The 19797-nt window shown below is 37.0% G+C and overlaps 1 protein-coding gene across 2 annotated transcripts in view; it reads right to left on the reverse strand.

Moving 5' to 3' along the window:
- Positions 1 to 19797, reverse strand: part of Ccny (cyclin Y) — a 233477-nt gene that overhangs the window by 36015 nt on the left and 177665 nt on the right. For both annotated transcript variants that reach the window (XM_076831470.1, XM_076831471.1), the window contains 4 exons: positions 15438 to 15538; positions 8887 to 8922; positions 5404 to 5461; positions 5195 to 5314 (listed from right to left, as the gene is read on the reverse strand). In XM_076831470.1, coding sequence (XP_076687585.1) covers positions 5195 to 5314; positions 5404 to 5461; positions 8887 to 8922; positions 15438 to 15538 — 315 coding nt within the window. The remainder of the gene's footprint in view (positions 1 to 5194; positions 5315 to 5403; positions 5462 to 8886; positions 8923 to 15437; positions 15539 to 19797) is intronic.

A 19797-nucleotide genomic window follows, 5' to 3' on the forward strand; every position in this document is an offset into this window, starting at 1 on the left:
GAAAGGGGAAATTGCATGGAAATGGAGGGAGACCCTCATTGCTATACAAAATTACATATAAGAGGTTGTGAGGGAAATGGGAAAATAAACAAGGAGATAAATGAATTACAGTAGATGGGGTAGAGAGAGAAGATGGGAGGGGAGGGGAGGGGAGGGGGGATAGTAGAGGATAGGAAAGGTAGCAGAATACAACAGTTACTAATAGGGCATTATGTAAAATTGTGGATGTGTAACCGATGTGATTCTGCAATCTGTATTTGGGGTAAAAATGGGAGTTCATAACCCACTTGAATCTAATGTATGAAATATGATATGTCAAGAGATCTGTAATGTTTTGAACAACCAATAAAAAAAAAAACCCACCAAATAACCCAATCAGTAAATGGGCTAAGGAACTGAACAGACACTTCACAGAAGAAGAAATACAACTGGATCAACAAATATATGAATAAATGTTCAACATCTCTAGCAATTAGAGAAATGCAAATCAAAACTACTCTAAGATTTCATCTCACTCCTTTCAGAATGGCAATCAATCTAGTGGTGGTATTAATTCTTCTTTGAAAGTCTTGTAGAATTCGGCTAAGAACCCGGGCAACAAAAAACATTGGTGAGGATGTGGTGAAACAGTACACTCATACATTGCTGGTGGGACTGCAAACTGGTGTAACCACTATGGAAAGCAGTACAGAGATTCCTCAGAAAACTGGGAATTGGAACCACCATTTGACCCAGCTATCCCACTCCTTGGTTTATACCCAAAGGAGCATAATATAGTGACGCAGCCACATTAATGTTTATAGAAGCTCAATTCACAATAGCTAGACTATGGAACCAATGTAGGTGTCCCTCAATAGATGAATGGATAAAGAAAATATGGCATATATACTCAATGGAATATTTCTCAGCTTTAAAGTAGAGTAAAATTTTGGCATTTGCCAGTAAATGGTTGGAGTTGGAGAATATCATGCTAGGCAAAATAAACCAATCCCACAAAAACCAAAGGCTAAATGTTTTCTCTAATATGAAGATACTAATTCACAATAAGGCAGGGGGCACTAGGGAAGAACAGCGTTACCTTAGATTTGGTAGAGGGAAGTGATTGGAGGGGAGGAGATGTGGGAATAGGAAATAGAGTAGAATGAAACAGATGTTATTATTATATGTATATATATGTGACTGCATGACCAATATGATTCTGCAACATATATACTCAGAAAAATAAGAAATTATATCCCATCTATATGATATATCAATATACATAAATGCATTCTACTGTCATGTATATAACTAATTAAAATAAATTTGAAAACCCCAATTTTAAAATGGACAAAGAATTTAAATACTTTTTTCTAAAGAAAATATACAAATGGTCAATAAACATATGAAAAGATGGTTAGCATCATTAATCATCAAGGACACATAAACTAGAACTACAATGAGATAACACTTCATACTCACTTCATACAATGCTGAAAATATAAGACAGATAAAAACAAAGTGTGGAAATCAATGATGTGATATAATGTAGAGAAATTGGAAATCTCATAACATTACCAATGGGAACACATAATGCAACTTTGGAAAACAGTCTATTCCTCCAAAAGTTAAACACAGCACTACTAGATGACCCAGCAATGCTGCTACTAGATAGGCACCAAGAGGAACAAAAACCATACTAATCCAATACTCAACCAGATATCCACAAAAGCATTCGTCATAGGAGTTAAAAATCTTTTGTAAATAACTTAAATGATCTATCAATGAAATATTGTTTGGCAATAAAGAAGAATGAAATACTATTCCACAATGCAGATGAACCGTGAAAACATTTTCTCTGAAAGAAGCCAATCACAAACGATCATAATATGATTGCATTTACAATAAATATCCAGCATAAACAACTTCATAAAGAGTGGGTTAGAAACTGGGTTGGAAGTTCCCTATGTTTGGGATAAGGATTAGGAATAAGAAGTGGTTGCCCAAGGGTAAAGGGTTTCTTCCCAGAATATTCTGAAAATATTCTGAAATTAGGCTGCAGTGATGCTTGCACAATATCCTAAACACTGCAGAAGTGCTCATTTTAAATGGATGAGCATTATGGCATGTGAAATATATATTGATAGAGCCATAAAAATTAAGGGATAAAAAGAGGAAATACTATCTCCTCTTATCTGATCAGTTCTCAGCTTGCAATCTGCATTTCTTCTTGATTCTCTTTACTTTTGCCTAACTCCTTTCCATAGATTACTAACTTCCCCTTCCATGTTCATCAACTGCTGCTGTGCTGAGAGAACCAATCTGTATGTAACACCCAATTAGGGCCTATGTCCCCAAAGCTAAAGACTTTGCCATCCTCCCTTCAGAAAGCTTACCTAAGTAACTTAGACAATGAAGTAGCAGAATATGTGTTTACTGTTGTAAAACTATGGAGTAGAGGTAGATGATAACAAAGAGTTATTAAACAGTTCTTGTGCTTCAGGCAAAATATGAGGTTCAAGACCATTTATGTTACTTCAGCAAGTAGGCAGTTATTATCATGCTTGCTTTATATGTTCAATAAATATTTATTCACTAGACTGGCATCTATTCATAGATTGGCATGCACTATGTACCAGTCTATGCTGGTGATGTTGTAGTGAAACAGACAAAAAGACAAAAAGCCTAACTGATGGAGCTGATAGACAAAACAATGAAATAAATGAAATCTAAAAAATGTTAATACGTGATAAGTACCATGGAGAAAAACAAAGCAGTAGATGATGAAAAGGGAACATGGAGGAAGGAGATTTCAACTGAAAATATGTGGTCATGCAAAAGCCCCACTGAAGCCCCACATGCACAGGTGGGGAAGTGGGGGGCAAATGCAAAAGTTCTGAGGCAAGAATGTACCCAGCATGTTTATTAGGGAAGGGCAAGAAGTTGGAAGGCAGCAGCAGAATGCCCCTGTAGACAGTGAGTGAAGGCAGCTCAAGTGAGATGAAAAGGAGGCCTACTCCTGCTGGGGCCTTTGTGTTCTCCTGGAAGGAAGACAGGGAACCACAGCAGGTTTGAAGAGAAGAGAGTATAAAATGACCGCCCCCCCCAAAAAAAAAAATAAAAATAAAAAACCTGATGGTTCGGGACTCCTCACACCTTGGGATCATGACCAATATTGATCTACAGATAAACACCTGATCCTAAAGGAAATGGACCAATCGATATTCATCCCCTCTCCAAAAGCTGAACTAAACAACTGGTTTAATTTAGCTAGAGTGGGACCTTAAATGGGAAAGTGGCATATGGCAGGATTGGGACAATTGCTTTCCTGCCACTTCCAATATTAAACATTTAAAGCCAACCTGCAAATTTATGCCACAGACCCACAGGGAGGAACAGAGGCAAAGCGAAGGGAGTGGACAGGGAGAGGGAAAGAAAGAGAGAGAAACCTGTCGTTGATCTCATTATATGTTCTGATGTTCTTACGATTCTCAAGGACAAGCGATATATGGGAGACTTCTGTACTTTCCAGTAAATCTCCTTCTGCTTTGGCCTCTCTGTGGGTTTCTTATCCTTACAACCAAACATCCCTGGTTCACAGACAGGGTGAGTTTTCTTTTTTCATTCAAGTACTACATGAGACTAAAATGGGCATCTGTTCTAAGTACCACACAGTTTGAGTAACTCCTGTGAGAAAAAATGGGCCACCCAGAGGGGAAACCACACAGATGTTATGGCGTTCTATTCACCTCACCATGATGGCTCCATTTTCCCTTGGCTGTTGCCACTCCTACGTAATCCAAAGACACGAACTAGTCAATCCTTCTGTCACTCTCAGTGACATCAAAGGACAATGGGGGATGTACTTTAAATGTTCTCTCCAGACCTCTGTGGAAACTGGGTGAACTGCGGGCATTTAAATGTTAGCCCTATATTCCACAGGTCACTCACCCTCTCCTTCACTCTAATAATAAATATAAACAAGGGAAATATCAGGTCATAGTCAAGCCTTATTTTTCATAGGAATTAAAGGTTGAAAAAAAATCACCATTTTTCACTAAAGCAGTTTCAAAATAAATCTTTCTTCATGACATGAATTTTAGTCTAATTTCATCTGATTTTTTTCAGCCCTTCAACCCAATCTCCCTACATTAAAAAAAAATCACAACCCTGTTGCTCTATTGTATGTTTTTGTCAGAACCTGAAATCCTTTGGGGGGGTGCATAAACACAATTCTCAATTATAATTTCAGAACCTATAATCATTGCAAATCACATAATGATTATTTTAATGCCTGTTTTGTCCTTTAGCCTGCAAGCTCAATGAGCGGGAATAAACCAACAACTGGATGAGCAGATGAATGAAAAAGCAAACTGGTTTACTGTTAAATTAGTCCAAGTGCACAAAGCTCTTAATGTGGCAGGGATACCAGAGTCCCTAGATGCCTGTAAAATTTCTGTTAAGACAATAATCTCAGAAACTTCAGGGAATGGTATTCTGATCTATAGGCCAGCTAGTCACAGAAAAAGTTTATTTCTTATCTGAGTTTCACACAATGTAAATGGTAAGGGACAATGAATTCCACTATAAAATATATTTCCCAAATGAGATTTCATCTTAAAAGTCCATAATGTTCTAAGAATCTAAGAATAAACTTTTAGTTTTTCCTCTTAAAATGCAGATTACTTTCATATAATTGTCCATATAAATGCAATTATACAAAATTGACTAATCAGAGACTATAAATATATATACTCCTTCCCACATAGATGTTCACGTAGGATGAATGTATTCATCATATCATACATCATTCATGAACCATACATCTTAGGATGCATATATTTGTCATAACTTATTAACATCATTAAAATCAATGTAAGGAATGAACAAGGGGAAACCAGATGTTAAGAGGAAGTGACCCTGGTCCTTACTCCCCGAGCCAAGTGTTCTATTTATCAGCACTTAACATTTCAGCATTTACTGATGCTGAATGTGATTCCACAAATGACTTTAGGTGTGAACTATGCGATAGACTTCACACCCTCTTTTGGGAGATCCATATTCTAATCTCCCAGAAAAGATACCACTGAAATTTATACCATAGTTTTTACAAGGTTACCCTTGGAAAACTATGCCCCCCACTTTGTTGAACTACAGCTACAGGCTCAGGCCCAGCCAGTGTGGAGACTGTTGCAGTCATCCTGAATGCACTCACCAGGGTGACAATGGCACATTCGGCCGTCAGCTGAGCAGCACTAAACAGTGTTCGAACAAACCGGTAGATCTGTTTCTGCTCTGGGTTATGTTTGTCATAATCTGGTGGCACTTCGGATTTCTGAGGAAGGAAATATTTTCAGATGATTGGTCACTCAATAGGAGCAAACAAAAAATAAACAATCTCATGAAATACACAGAGGAGATTACCGAAAGAGGATGAAGGTTTTCATCAAAAATATCTAAGAGCATCCTTCCATCTGGGTCCCTGGTGGGAAAAATAGTAGAAAAACAGAGTTTACTTTCTGCAAGAAAAAATATCATTAAAAATAAAACAAACACACATTTTGACTCAACTATTTCAAGAGATAGAAACAGTGCTAAATTTAAGAGATGCTTTTGGTTATTTGTGAATAATGAGTTGTTTCTCTTGGATGCAATATTTAAGTATTTTTGTTTAAAAAATACATGTACATATAGGTCATGAACTGAAACATTTAGGTAAATGAAGCAAATATTTATATTTTCTGAATTTTCAAATGAACCAAATATAAGCAAAAGACTTAAAGTTCCTTTAACGTCTTATTTCTTTTTCTTTTTTCTTTTTAATGTCTTATTTCTGAGCAAAGACTGACAGATCTAGGTAAGCCATTACCTTATGATGGTTGATGGGAAACAATTCCAGATTAGCAACATTCAATGGGTCCTAGAGTTCAGTATAGGCAGCATTCAAAACATGCAGTTTGGCAACTTCATTAAGTTTTCATAATTTTATGTTGAAAACACATTGAGTGAGTATGCACTCATTTAAAATTTTTTTTCTTTCTTTCTTTCTTTTTTTTTTCTTTTTTTTTGGTGTGTGTGTGTGTGTGTGTGTGTGTGTGTGTGTGTGTGGTGATTAGAACCTAGGGTCTTGTGCCTGCAAGGCAAGCACTATACCAACTGAGCTATATGTCCAGCCCTTCACTCAATAATCTATAAACCTATAAAAGAATGAGTGGTTGTTACCAGGCTGGTAAATGCACAAGACCATCTGAAGTGCTGGTTTCACTATCTACACAGTGCCTCAGGCTGCTGGCCTCTGCAGGGACCACCTGCATCTCACCAGTGACAGCTCACTTCATCTGTTTTATGTAATTTGAGTTCTGCCTAAAATTTTTTCTTTAAAAACCAAATTTGGAAATCAGTGCTTATGGGTTACAACATATAATTACCATATTCTGTGCTTCCAATGTCAGGCTTATGAACATTAGAAGGCTACAGACCTGTCCCTAACACACATTCAACATGTCAAATATGACAGTTTTTGCTTTATAAATTTATCATCTGTATAAAAATAAAAAAGAAAGGGCTAACAAAATGGCTCAATTTCATTTCTGCATATGTATAATAGGCACTGTGTTAAACCCTGCATGAACACCTGTACCCACCTGCACCTGACAACATGAAAAGCATCATCAACTGAGACAGACTCCAGTGAAAGAAGGATTCAACCTGATGGTGGAGTCTTGAAGCAGAAACAGCTCTTTCTGGGAGCAGCACTAGGCTCCGTACACTTCCAGCTATGAAGAACAAGCAACGTTCCATGCCTTCCTTATAGGCTTGTAAGACACAAAGCCTGGCCTACCCACCCACCATTTCCTCAGGCAGTCAAGGGCCCTGTTCAATTTTCCTGATGAACGAGAGCTCCTGAAAAGTCATCTAGCACTCTAAAGATACAGTCCCCAAAAGTAATTTAAAAAATGAAAACAGAAATTTGAAATACAAATGAAGATGAAGAACATGAGCTAACTCTGGGGAGAAAACTGTTTCTTCTTGAGAAGTAGACTATTTCATGTATTCTAGTTGAACAGCACCATCTCTCTCAAGCTAATGGATCTACCACTAGCACGACAGGTGTTCAACATGATTTACTGAGGAGGTCTGCATACAGTTGTGCCTCCCCTTTCCCAAAGACTGCAGGTTCTACTCTGCAGGTTAATACTGCTTATTCATAAATGTTCACTTTTTCAAGTGAACTTCCTACACTTCCACTCACTTTTGGCCCAATTTATCACCAATAATCTAGAAGAGCAAAACAAATACAGTTCAAGGTGGTAGACTGTCTGGGTTCAATTCTGAATTGCCCAATTTACTAGCTGTATCATCTTAAACCCATTATTTAATTTCTCTGTGCCTCAACTTCCTTACTTATAAAACGAAGACACTACCAATATTACCTCTTAGAGTTAATAAAACTCTAAAATGACATAATACATATAAAACAGACAACAGTAGTTTGAATAAACACTTCATAAAATTGGTTCTTACTAGTATCAATTATGGCTAACTAAATTTGGGATCCATCAAAGTCTAAGAACCAATAAATATGAACTATGAGTATAGCTCAGTGATATAGTGTGTGTGCTCATCCCTGAGTTCAATCCCCAGCACAGGGGAATAAAAACCAAGAACTGAGAAATCTCTTAAGAGATGCTAATGCAAAATTAGTTTGAAAGCACATCTGAGTTTCACTAATGATACTGCATTGTTATTGAATGCTTAAATGTTTAAAAAAGTTTGACCTTCTATCATAGAAATAACAAGACAAAATTTACACTTCCAGTTATTCTATTTCAAGAGTTCTAAGACTATTCCATTTGTTAAGTTCTTAATCCAAAATTCTCAATAAGTTACTCTAGATAACACTTCCCCAGGTGTTTGCTTCAGTTTCCCAGAATACATTCAAGGGAAGCTCTTCCACACATCCTGCACTTCACCAGCTTTCCACAACTCTCCCTATTGAACAGGCTGAAGGTAATCTGTACCCACCAGCTGAGATCCATGCCTACCATATTACTGCTCTGCTTGTTCCCAAACCAGTGCACACCAGTTGTACTTGATATACTCTTATATGTAACTATTCCCTTAATCAATAAAATATGACTGCAGGAACAGTGGCTTTATGCTTGTGCAAACTAAGAGGACACTTTAGGGAAACTCAATAAAAGAAAAATCACTGAAAATAAATTTGCTGTAGATTAGATGTGGTCAAAACCTAAAAGATTCTATGCTCAGAATGTTTTATAATGTCTTTAAGGTTCTCACTTTCAAGAAAAAACAATTTGGAAAAGATAAATTATGAACAAGGCTAAAAGTCCCAAGCTTGAAGCAACAGTTTTTGACATTTAATTTTTTTAAATTCACAAACATATGTTTAATGTTGAAATAAAATATTTAAGGTAGATTTTTATTTTATTCCCTATTTGAGCTGACTTTTTAATTTAACTGAACCACTGCCATACACTGGTATATCAGGACTCCTACAATTTATGCCTAAGCATACACCAAAATTTTCTGGACTGAATTCAAACTATAAATTTAGTTTTTTCATGTTAATGTTTATGGAAGAATACTACATAATGCTTAAACATTATATAGAAAATAAAGAATGAAGAGGAAGCTGAATATTATCGAGTACTTTTGTTCCATTTTGCTGGTTTCAACCATAAACACCCATTTGGCTTCCTCTGATTCAGAAGTAGTTTAGAACTTACCTACAAAGTTTTGGTAAATTATACTACTTTTAGAAATTCTATGAAAATATAAAAATATAATATTCAAAGATTGAAACAATTAGAACATAATAGGAAACAACAGGAAAAATATAATATATATGTGATGCTTTTAGTACAAAGTTAATCGTACACATACCTGTTTTTGATGTGGTAATATATTGCAAGAGCTACACTGTAAAATAAAAGAGAGGAATTCAACATTTCATCATTGTATTCAAGCTTTCAGGTATTATCTACTATCAGTCTGAACATCAATATTTAAATTTAAATAAAAGCCCAACAACCCATCTGAATAATGCCATTTCATTCAGAATGCTGCGCAATAGAATGCACTCTTCAAATTAAATCAGTCTGGTACTCATCCCCAGAATCTTTTCTAGAAACAACAGAACTTCTAGTGACATTTAGAAACAAACTGCTCTATAAGAAATTTTAAGCTTTTCTCATTTGCAAAATACAGGAATTATGTAAAAGACAGGTGGTACAAATTAACATCTTTAGAAATCTCTAAGTCATTGTATACTGAGGTTTAAAAAATTGGTAGTTTCTTTATAACTACCAGAAAAATGTATCACCTACAGCAGTTTGCTATTTTTTCTCTTAAATCAATAACCTCTTAACAAACTACACATTTTATTCATTCATTTGCTAAAACGGCACTGTAACTTATTTATAGCACTATCTTAAAATTGTATTCTAAAATTGAAAAGATGCAATTTAACAAATAATTGCATTCTCTTTTCCCTGAATTTTCCTCTTATAAAATGTTTTTTGACAATTAAATATATTATATTCATCATATAAATTTGTATTCAGCATAAAAATTTTGGAAACTATAAGGAAATATAATACAGAAAACTATAAGAAAAAATAATCCTTTTGCCCAAAGACAACTGCTATTAGCTTGAGAAATGTAGTTAGCTATTTATATATATGTAAAGGTAAAATTTCTAAGCTGATTCTAAGCCGCAGAGCCAGAGTTAAAGTGTAAAAGACCGGACCCTTACATATATATGTAAACAAAAAGTTTATTTTCCATTTCTATCCTTTTCATGTTAAAATTTTTTCTAATCATTAAAATATTCTTCAAAACCATGATTTTGAATGGCTGATTATATTTCATAATGTACTTAACCATGCCCCCTACCATTATACATTTGTTTCTCATATTCATCAATTACAATTAACACCATAGTGAACATCCTCACAGATAAATATTTATGCAATCTGTGACTATATTATTTCACAAGAAAACATCCAGTAATTGGAATTCCTTGGTCCACAGTCATTTTAATAACTGTAGGACTCCCAATACATACTGCCAAATATCTTTGCAGAAAACCTATATCAACACACCTCCCCACAAGTGTTTGTTTTATCTCATACTTGTTGACCCTCACCTTAAATGTTTTGGGGAAAAAAAATATCTCCAACTGGATAGGAAAACAGTATTTTGATCATATATTCAAGTTGGCAGAATTATTCATGTGAGTGGTACAAAGGATTGAACCCAGGGCCGTGCACACGCTAAGCAAGTGCTCTAGCACTGAGCTGTACCTGAGCACTAGCCAATCTTTTGTAATTCCCTTTTTTATAAACTGTCAAGATTCTTCCATTCTTTCTGCTTTACTTTAAAATGTACGAAGGCAGTCAAAAATTTTCAAGTTTTAAAACTTTTTAGCTAAAAAGAGCTAATTGGCTACATCAACCAATATAGTTTTCTCAAAGTTATAGATCTTTCAAAGCTTGAAACTTCCAAGCAGGGAACCAACATGGAGAGATGACTGCAGAGCCACCAGCTCAGAGATTTGAATAAGCATCTTGAATTCCAAAGTGCTTAGCTGTTTATCTACAGCCCCAAATGATGATAGCTAATCGTGCTCTAACACAAAACTTACATTTTTCCAAATCTCATTCTAGATCTCTTCATTCAAATGTTTTGAGTAAGTATTAAAAGTACTCATGAGAAAATGGTAATAGATTCTCTTTCTCATAACATCTCCAAAGCATTTAAGTAGATGAGGGAATTGTAATTGGTGTGAAAGAGCTTCAGAAGCTTAAAAAAAATAATAATGATTATTATTAGGTTCATAAAATGTTTTCACATATACAAACACCTCAGTTTTGTTATAGAAAATAATGGATGTTACTGATCCTTTTTTTTTTTTTAAATGAAAAAACTCAGTTTCAGAAAATAGATGCTAAGATTTCTGACTTAAATAATGGTTTTGTGCCCTTCTGTTCTACTATGTTGCCTCTTGGGGGGTTGGAGAGATACTGCTTTATTCATTTAATAGTCACACTGGGAGAACTGCTTTTATAATCTAATGTCAGATTTAAATGGAATGTTTTATGACTGGGTTTATTGTAGTGATTAGTTTAATATCTTTGATTGATTAGAAAGAAAACGTTTCTTGCTCTTGCCTGCAAGGGAACATGACACAGGAGAAATATATCCATGGACTAATGTCAGACAAACTTGGGTTCAAAACCCAAGGGCTAATTTACTTCTCCAGGCTTTCATTTCCTCACCTATAAAAATTAGGACAATACAACCCACATTACAGAACTGTTATTATGATCAAATGAAAAAAAAACATATTAAAAGCATTATTTCAAATATAAATTCATAAAATGAAAAGTTTTTATTATCATTCTTCCCTTATCAAAAGGTCTCTGGTTTGTGCAGAATGGTGAAACTCCTTATGTCAGGACTCCAAATAAACTCCTTAGGTCATCTCCAAAGATAAGACTGGGCATTACTATGGCCTAACATATCCTGAGGAAAGAGCTGTTTTGTAGGCCAATTTCCATTCAAGGTTATATCTTGGAAAGTGAGGACACTGTGCAGAGGATTCACACATAGTATAGCCCTACAGACCAGTTTAGCTGGTCTTTCTAAATGATGCAATTGCTGGGGAAAAGGGCAGCCAGTGGACAACCAGGTCAGTCTCAAGACTATAGGCTTCATTCCAAATGACCAGCTTCAACAGCCTGGTCAGTTCTGCCACAGCCTCAGAAAATGGTGAGATTTCACTAGAATGGCCTGGAGCCAACCTGGGAAACAAAAGCACATTTAGACTAAAAGGTTTTGCTTAGCTCCTTTTGCCATATAGTAAGGAAGAAATGCTATTTTCGTTCCAAGGAAATAAAACAGATTTGTGATTGTTGGCACTGCCCTGCCTTATTTCTTTCCTAGAGCTAAATTATTAGCAAACAATATGGCATTCCCAAGACCTCTTTAATCAAGAAGTTGTAGGTTCTATTAGCACAGAAGGGATGACAGTGGAGATGAAGATGGCAGGTAATTATCTATTCTTTAACCCCCGGAGGCTAAAGGCCACAGACAACTTGGCTAGTTGTGTAAATGGGGCTCTCTACCACCCTATACTCTTCTTTGATCATAATGCCTATAACTGTTATAGAATTTGGTGCAGAAGAGTTGGCTGTGGAAGCATGGAGTGTAGTTGGCAAACTTTAAATTCATACCACAGCTGTTGGTATTTTGGGCAAAGACGGGCAAATCAAGTTCTCAAAATAAGAAATTATGCCTACAAAAATAATGAGATTGTTTGAGTGCCCAAACTTTTTATACTTTATGATGGTTATACCACCCTCAACTCTCCAACCTGAGCCTTATTAGAATATGTAAATTGTTAATTTTTCCAATCCCCAATTTACAGATGGTTTGTCTTCCAAACATCAGCGAATGAACCAAAGGTTTGGAACTAAGAGCATACTCTCACAGAAACAAGGTCATAATTGGTGTGGGATGCAAGTTCAGCATACTTATGACCACAGTCAGAATGAACTACAGTATTAATGACTTTGTTATCAATTTTAATGTCAAAGACAGGGAGTAAGAGGATCTTGAATTTAGGAAGGCAGAGAAAGGAAAATAAGAGTTTCTGATTTGAGAAGTATAGAATAAGTTTTAAGCAAAACTGTAGATTGTGTTGGCATTCAGATCCTCTCCCTTCAGTGTGTCCCCTTCTTTGTACAGTATCAAAGGACCTGGCTGGAGAACTCAGCCAGATCTACTAACACCTGTTTATGTTTTTTACTCTTCAGCTCCTTAGCCATAAACAAAACAAGTGAGAGATGGTAGTTTTGCCAGAATAATTCTGATAGCATCACTTCAATAAGGGCTCACCTACTCTGATCCCAAACATATATTTTAAGGATGCTTTTTAGAGAAACTGAACTTCTGACTAAAGGAATTTCAAATTTTGGAGGTGCAGAGATGTCTTTTGAGTCAGGGAAGTCACCGTTTCTATAGAGCCCTTGTCTCTAGTCACCTACTCCTAACCCTCTTGCTTTCAGGTTTTTTTCCCTCTATTCATTAACCTGCAGTTAATGTTGGTGGGTGAGGGGAGGGCAACTGATCCCTTACACATCAGGAGTCCTCAACCTTGGCTGCCTATTATGATCTTTGTAGGTGGATGAAAAGTCTAGATACCCAGGACACACTCCAGGATATGTACAGGACACATAGAAGGACATCAAATGTCAGCGTGCTTCTTAAGCTCCCAGTGCTGCCAAAGCTGGAACTAGTGACTCATTTACACACTTTTGTAACTTAGGTGCTTACACTTTCCATACCTGAGAACTGAAATATAAATTGTCACCCAGTTTTCCCACCAGGTTCCCAAGTGTCCATGTTGAGAATTGAGTCAGATCTACTTAACAATCTCAAGAGCTCCCACTGACCACCATTCTCCTCTACTCTGCCTCCCTTCCTGGGAAGAGGATCTCAGTATTACAGGAAGGTGGGCAGCTTTCATTCTGGACTCTTCAGAGCTTAAGCAGGTGCCCACAGCCAAATGGTACACAGACTTTCAGGACTTACCACTTCTCTCTCCCAAGTCCTAATCATTTAATCTAGAAAATACCTCCAAGAGGTACTATACTATTCATTTCCCAGTAGTAAGCTTCTGCTCAAGGGTAATGAGGGCTCTACCTTCTGTGTGCAAGGTCACACAGATAGCTTCACTGCATAGCTAGAATACATCTCTTTCCAGCTTCAAGTGCTAACTGTTTGGGTTTATGCCCAATGCCACAGTCTAGCTGGGCACAAAATAACCGAGTCACCACACACCTTGTAGATTCAAACAGCAACTCTTTATTCTCGAACTGTCACCGGCACTCTACACGCACGTTCTGGGAAAATCCACACACTCCACCGGGCTCTACATACCAAATACTCTCTGAATCCCGAGAGAACTCAACGGGAACTCAAGGAGTGGGCGCCTGAGGCAGCAGGATACGCCCTATTCCCAGCAGGATCCACCCTAAACCCGGATTCACCCTGGTCCTTGAGCAGGGTCACCTTTCTCAAACATTCATGCAATGTCACTGCAAATGACCTGGGTCCAAGGTAAGTCCATTGTGGAAATGAGAGTCCTCCCTCTAAGCAACATTGGGTAGGCTGACAAGGAAATTGCCATGCGTCATTCCTACTTGGCTATGGCTCTCAGCAGCCCAGAATCCTTCTGGCAAAATCACCATCTCTCACTTTTTCTGGTTACAATCAAGGTGCTAAGGAGTAAAAACCATTTACCATGATTCTAAATGCTGGGGCAATGAGGGAAGAGGTTACATTTCCATTTACATCTTGGACGCATACAATCCTATAGGAGAGAAGGGAACTCTACATAATCAGGCACCTTCACTCAGTGGTCTTGTCTTCCATCTCCCACCCAGACTGGACTCTGTCCATGGAAGATGCTTACAATCCTCACTGTCTAACAGAAGCTGTGATTGCACGTGTGGTCCCATTCAGAATAGGGCTTCTAGATCTGAAAATGTGGTCATGGAAATAGCACCCTTCGTATTTAGAAACTGCAACACTTATTCCATATGCTAACATGAATTGTTGTTAAATGCATACTTTCTTAAACAAGTAGAGAGAGAAAATATCCCAGATTTTTCACAGTTGGGCTGCTGAGTAGAGACCCCAGAGCACATTAAGTTATCTGCAGTACCTGCTAAAGGTGGTTGTTCTCACAATGCTCAATAAGGTGGAGATCTTATAGCTAAGACCAGTATTCCCCTGGTTCTTAATGAGAAAACCAAAGCTTCCGAAGGGAAAGGATGAGACCCAAAGACTCTACTTTCTCCCTCTTAAACTCCATTCAAAATAATAAACTAAAAAAACCCACAGAGGGCTGGGAATATAGCTCAGCTGGTAGAGTGCTTGGCTCATATGCAAAAGGCCCTGGGTTCGATCCCCAGCACCACAACACACACACACACACACACACACACACACACACACACACACACACACACACAGATTCTACTCAAATCCTTTCTCTTAGCAAAAGTCAGATCTCCTAGCTCTGGCCAAGTACATTCTCATTGTGCCAGGTGGGCTTCCTACTACAGCCCTGATCTTAAATTGGGACTACAGGAGCCATGTTTTAGTAAGAAGGTAAAATATTAGCAAAGATATGCCAGGATAGCGTCAATCAAAATGAAAGGGTAAAAAGTATACACAAAAATTAAAAAATATATATTAGGTTAGGTATGTTTAAAATAATTTAAAATGTTAACCTTTGATATAAATAGTAAATTAGCTTCTCCTCCCCAGCCAATCTCATTACTCCAGATCCCATAACCAACCAGCTTAGCCATCAAATTAAGAAACAGAAAGGCATTCAGTTAGGCAAAAATCTGTATACCCACCATTTAATTGTATACTTGAGGTTTGGTTGACTGACTGTGCTATCATCTAGGAAAATAGTAGAGCAGGAGCTGTATTTCCTTGTAATTTGTCCAGGAGGATGCTAGAAAACAACAGCAACAAGACAAAGATAATTACAGAGAGCTATAAATTCTTCCAAGGAATATCGCCCCCTTATTAAATGAGATCAGAACACAGAGGAAGAATGTCTTAGTGAGAAATGTTACCACCAAAAACAGAACAAAAAATTTGATTATAAAATGAGTCTTCAGTTCTTTCACACATAAGTCTCCAACACCATTCCTAGTCCCAAACTTTCATGGGAGAATAGTACATCTTTGCAATCAAAGAGTACCTTTCAGAGTCCATAAAATCATCTGCCTTGGGGCCTGAGTAAAACATGGAATACACTGCTCACTATGTTAATGAAAGCCCATAATTGAGGTAGCAACTTATTTTATGCACTAAGATCAAGACGAGAATCCACTGTTGGGGTATAGTTGACTTATGAGCCATGGAAATGCAGCCAAGGTTGATTTAGAATCTCCTTGCTAATCCACTTAAATTTTAGCAAGTTACAAAGAAATGTATATCTTTGATAGGAACAAAATGCATTTTGAAGGAGCAAATTATTTGAAACTTTGGAAATACAACCAGCTTATAACCTGTAGATAGTATACTGGTAACTTTTAAAAAGTGATTCTTTCACAAATGTGCAAGTTTTGAGTTCTGCAGAGAATTTTAGAATGGAGAACTACTTCTGAATAGTAATGATACAGAAAACAATTTTTAAAACTGTTTATTGATTGCACCTACTTGAATGCTAAGTGGACTTTGGATAACAATTTGGGAAGTACAATTAGTAGACATCTATTCTTGATGAGAAAGAATCATGCAAACAATTTCCTCTTGCCTGATTCTATATTGATGTTGTCAAGTATCCTCAGGAGTCATAAAATCACCTGCCTGGCTTGCCTACCTCCAGCAAAACCCTCAGTTCATGAATTTAGTAAAGAAAATCTTAAGATCAATTAAAGACCAAATGCCCTGGTTCCAAATGCTAAAATACTTTGACATTGCCATTTACTTCCTATTTAATAGGTTTTCTCTGTAATAAAATTATGAAAATGTGCAGCAGCCTGAAAAATACATGAACAATATTATAATTTCCTCTCAAAACTAAATAATCAATGATAATTACTATTTTGTATATCCAGTTCCTTAAAATACAGCTAGAGGGCACTGCATTACTGATGAATTATAACCCTGTGAACACTGGTTTTTAACACAGGTCAGAAGGAAATAACCAGAGCCAGGAAATGGAAAAGATCAGGCTTATTCTCAGCTTCCCGCTTAAGCTTGCACTTTTATACATAATGAAAGGGCATGAAGAGAGTATAGACAGTTCAAATTATGACTTTAAATGTTAATTTTAACATGACATCTTTCATATCTATCAAATTAATCACAACATTCTCATTCAGACAATTCTAAAGAATTAATACAATTCTCCTTCTTGCTTTAATTTCTTGATGCAATTACATAAGAAAAAAATCAAATTCTAACAAAAGCTGTTAAAATGGGTGGCAAGCTTTAAAAATCTTAGGAAAATTTCTCCACAGAAACAAAATTTACTACAAACAATAATCCCAATAGATACAATGTTTGACACAAAAATCCAGTTATTAATTGATGGTTTGTTAATGAATTTGTAGAAATATGGGATAATTTTAATAATGCCAACGATGAAGCAAAAAGACAGTATTTTATACTTTCATTTCTTGTGAGGTTTCAACTATTTCCTCTGATACTAATTCCTTTAACATTAAAATGTGATGGAACTTCAAAGAACAACCAGCTTCCCTAAGAAGACATAAGCCATGAAGTCAGAAGAAATAAGTGATTCACTTGGGTGAGCACAGTCTGCATCCTCATAATCTAAGAAATCAACATGTGACCTAAGGGGCAGAAACACCCCTCTACATGCACAGTCCTAAGGGTCAGAGGGTTAACTCAAACCAGTCACACCAAGGAACCCGCCCAGTCCTGGCCTCAGAATCACCCAGTTGTTCAGTTTCTGCATCCCAAAAAAAGGGCTAACATAGCAAAGCCTTTATTTTCTAAGGAGACACCAACTCAGTTTTCAAACTGTGTAACAGTTTCTAAATTTAATAAAACCATAAGGGTTAAGTTATAAAGTTTTCTGGTTTCAGGGTGCCTCATCATGCACACAGCTTTGAAACTCTACAATGCAACAAGGAAACATTATATGTTCACCAGGTGAACATATAAACTTTTTAAATTAGCACAGTGTGCTGGCTAGTGCTAGGTTTAGTCAAATTATTTTATTAACTCAGCTGTCCCATGATACTGAAAAATCGGTATGCTTGTACATATATGTGAAACACACTAATACCCTCCCACTTATTTTCTAATCTTTGCTAGTAGAAACAAACAACAACAACGAAAACAATTTAAAAAAAAAAAAAAAAAAAAAAACAGCACTAAGATCACCAGAGAAAAGCACAGCACGGAAGGTGCTAAAGCCACAACTCTTTTGTGCAAATCTAACCCACTGTAACTACCTGTGTGAACTGGGCAAGCTACTTAGCCTCCCCTCTCTGCACCTAAGTTTCCTTACCTGTAGAAGAAAGAGAAAAATAATAGCCCCTTCTATTTCCGTGAGGGGTCATTATGAGGAGCACCTGAGCTAATATTTGTATATACCCAGAGCAGGGCTGCAACATAGGCTATAGATATTACATCTGCACTTAATAAGTAGGAAAAAATGTGTTAGTCATGTCAAAAAGAGTGATGGTAATGTTTTTATGCCTAATGTAATAATGTTTTAGAATATAAAAAAAATTCCAAGACAATGTTTTATCAGAAAAGAATGGGCATACCAATACAGAGATTTCTATAGATCTATAGATACAGAGATTTCCCCAAGAAGGACAATCATCTTGATGAGAGAAAAATACCACAGGGACAAACATAACCTCCATTTAGAAGGGGAACAGGAAATAGTCTGTAAGTGAGAAGACCAATTATGGATCTTTCTAAAGAAATTAAAAAGTTTATGTATTTGAAATAATGTATATTTTACAACTTAAATTATGAATATGTTGAATAATAGAATTTTAGAGCAACATTGAAACAAGATTATTTAGCCTACTTATTTACATAATGTCTCTAATACAAAATAGTTTTATTATTTACATCAAGATCCCCTAATACATAAAAACTGTTGGACTATATATTTAGTTGCCCAAATAAAATTAGAAAAATATGAGCCAACAGTGTTCTGGGTTGCTTTACATCAATTTATTTACAGCATATAAACACACCCTGCACAGCACGTAGAATTCCCATTCTACAGACAGTCAAAGGAGGTCAAAGAAATGAGGTAACATTTCTAAGATCAAATCTAAGACACCTGAGCTCAAAGCTTCATTCACCTCACTCCTTCCTAACTGTAGTTCTTCACGAGTCTGTGCTCTCCAAAACTTTCCATACCATACCCCCAAATGTCTTTGTCCTTCCCTGACCTCACTCATCCTTCAGAACTCAGTCCTTCCCCAGGATGTGTTCCACCACAGGACCCATCTGGGCTGTGGGTCCCTCCTGTGTGTTCTGTGTGCACCCTGGCTTGCCCTCCACAGCACTGATCACATTCCACTGTCATTTTCTGCCCATTCATGTATGTTCTGCCTACGGCCTAGACTCTAATGGTCTTGGAGGTACAAAGTGGATAGCTTCCTTAAATCAGCAATTGAGGAAAAGATCCATCCCTGGGACTGATGTGCTCATACTCCTGCCACCAACCCAGCAAGTCTGCTTCCATGATGGCAGCAGGGTCCTCTGTGAGGTGGTGATGACAGCGTGGTTACAGCAGCCACAACACAGCAGAAAGTGTGAGTGTGTCAAACAGCTGGTACATAGGAGTTCAATGAAAAGGCCTGTGCCATTGGGCTGTGAAATGCTGACATGCTCAGACACACTGAAGTGCAGCAGTGGCTGGCAGAACCAAGGAGCCAAAGGTAATGTGGTAAGACCCCATATACAGGCTGGGCAAGCGTAGGACTGAGTCAGAGGGCCTAGTACCTAGGTTTAGTTCTGTCACTGATTAGCCATGTGAATTGGGCAAGTTACTCAAGTGGAATTCGTATGTTCTGGCTTGCTGGGGTTCATCCTACTTTACCCTGTCTTCCTAGAACAGAAAGTAATAGCACACCCTTTCACATTCAAGTATCCTCGCTTGGAAAACAGAATACAAGGTCCCCTTAGGCTTAACCTCGTCAGTGTCCTCATTTGTCAAATAACAGAATAAGAACCTGCCCCTTACTATGATGCTGTGAAGAC

Source organism: Callospermophilus lateralis, chromosome 13 (genome assembly GCF_048772815.1).
Source record: "Callospermophilus lateralis isolate mCalLat2 chromosome 13, mCalLat2.hap1, whole genome shotgun sequence".
NCBI lineage: Eukaryota > Metazoa > Chordata > Mammalia > Rodentia > Sciuridae > Callospermophilus > Callospermophilus lateralis.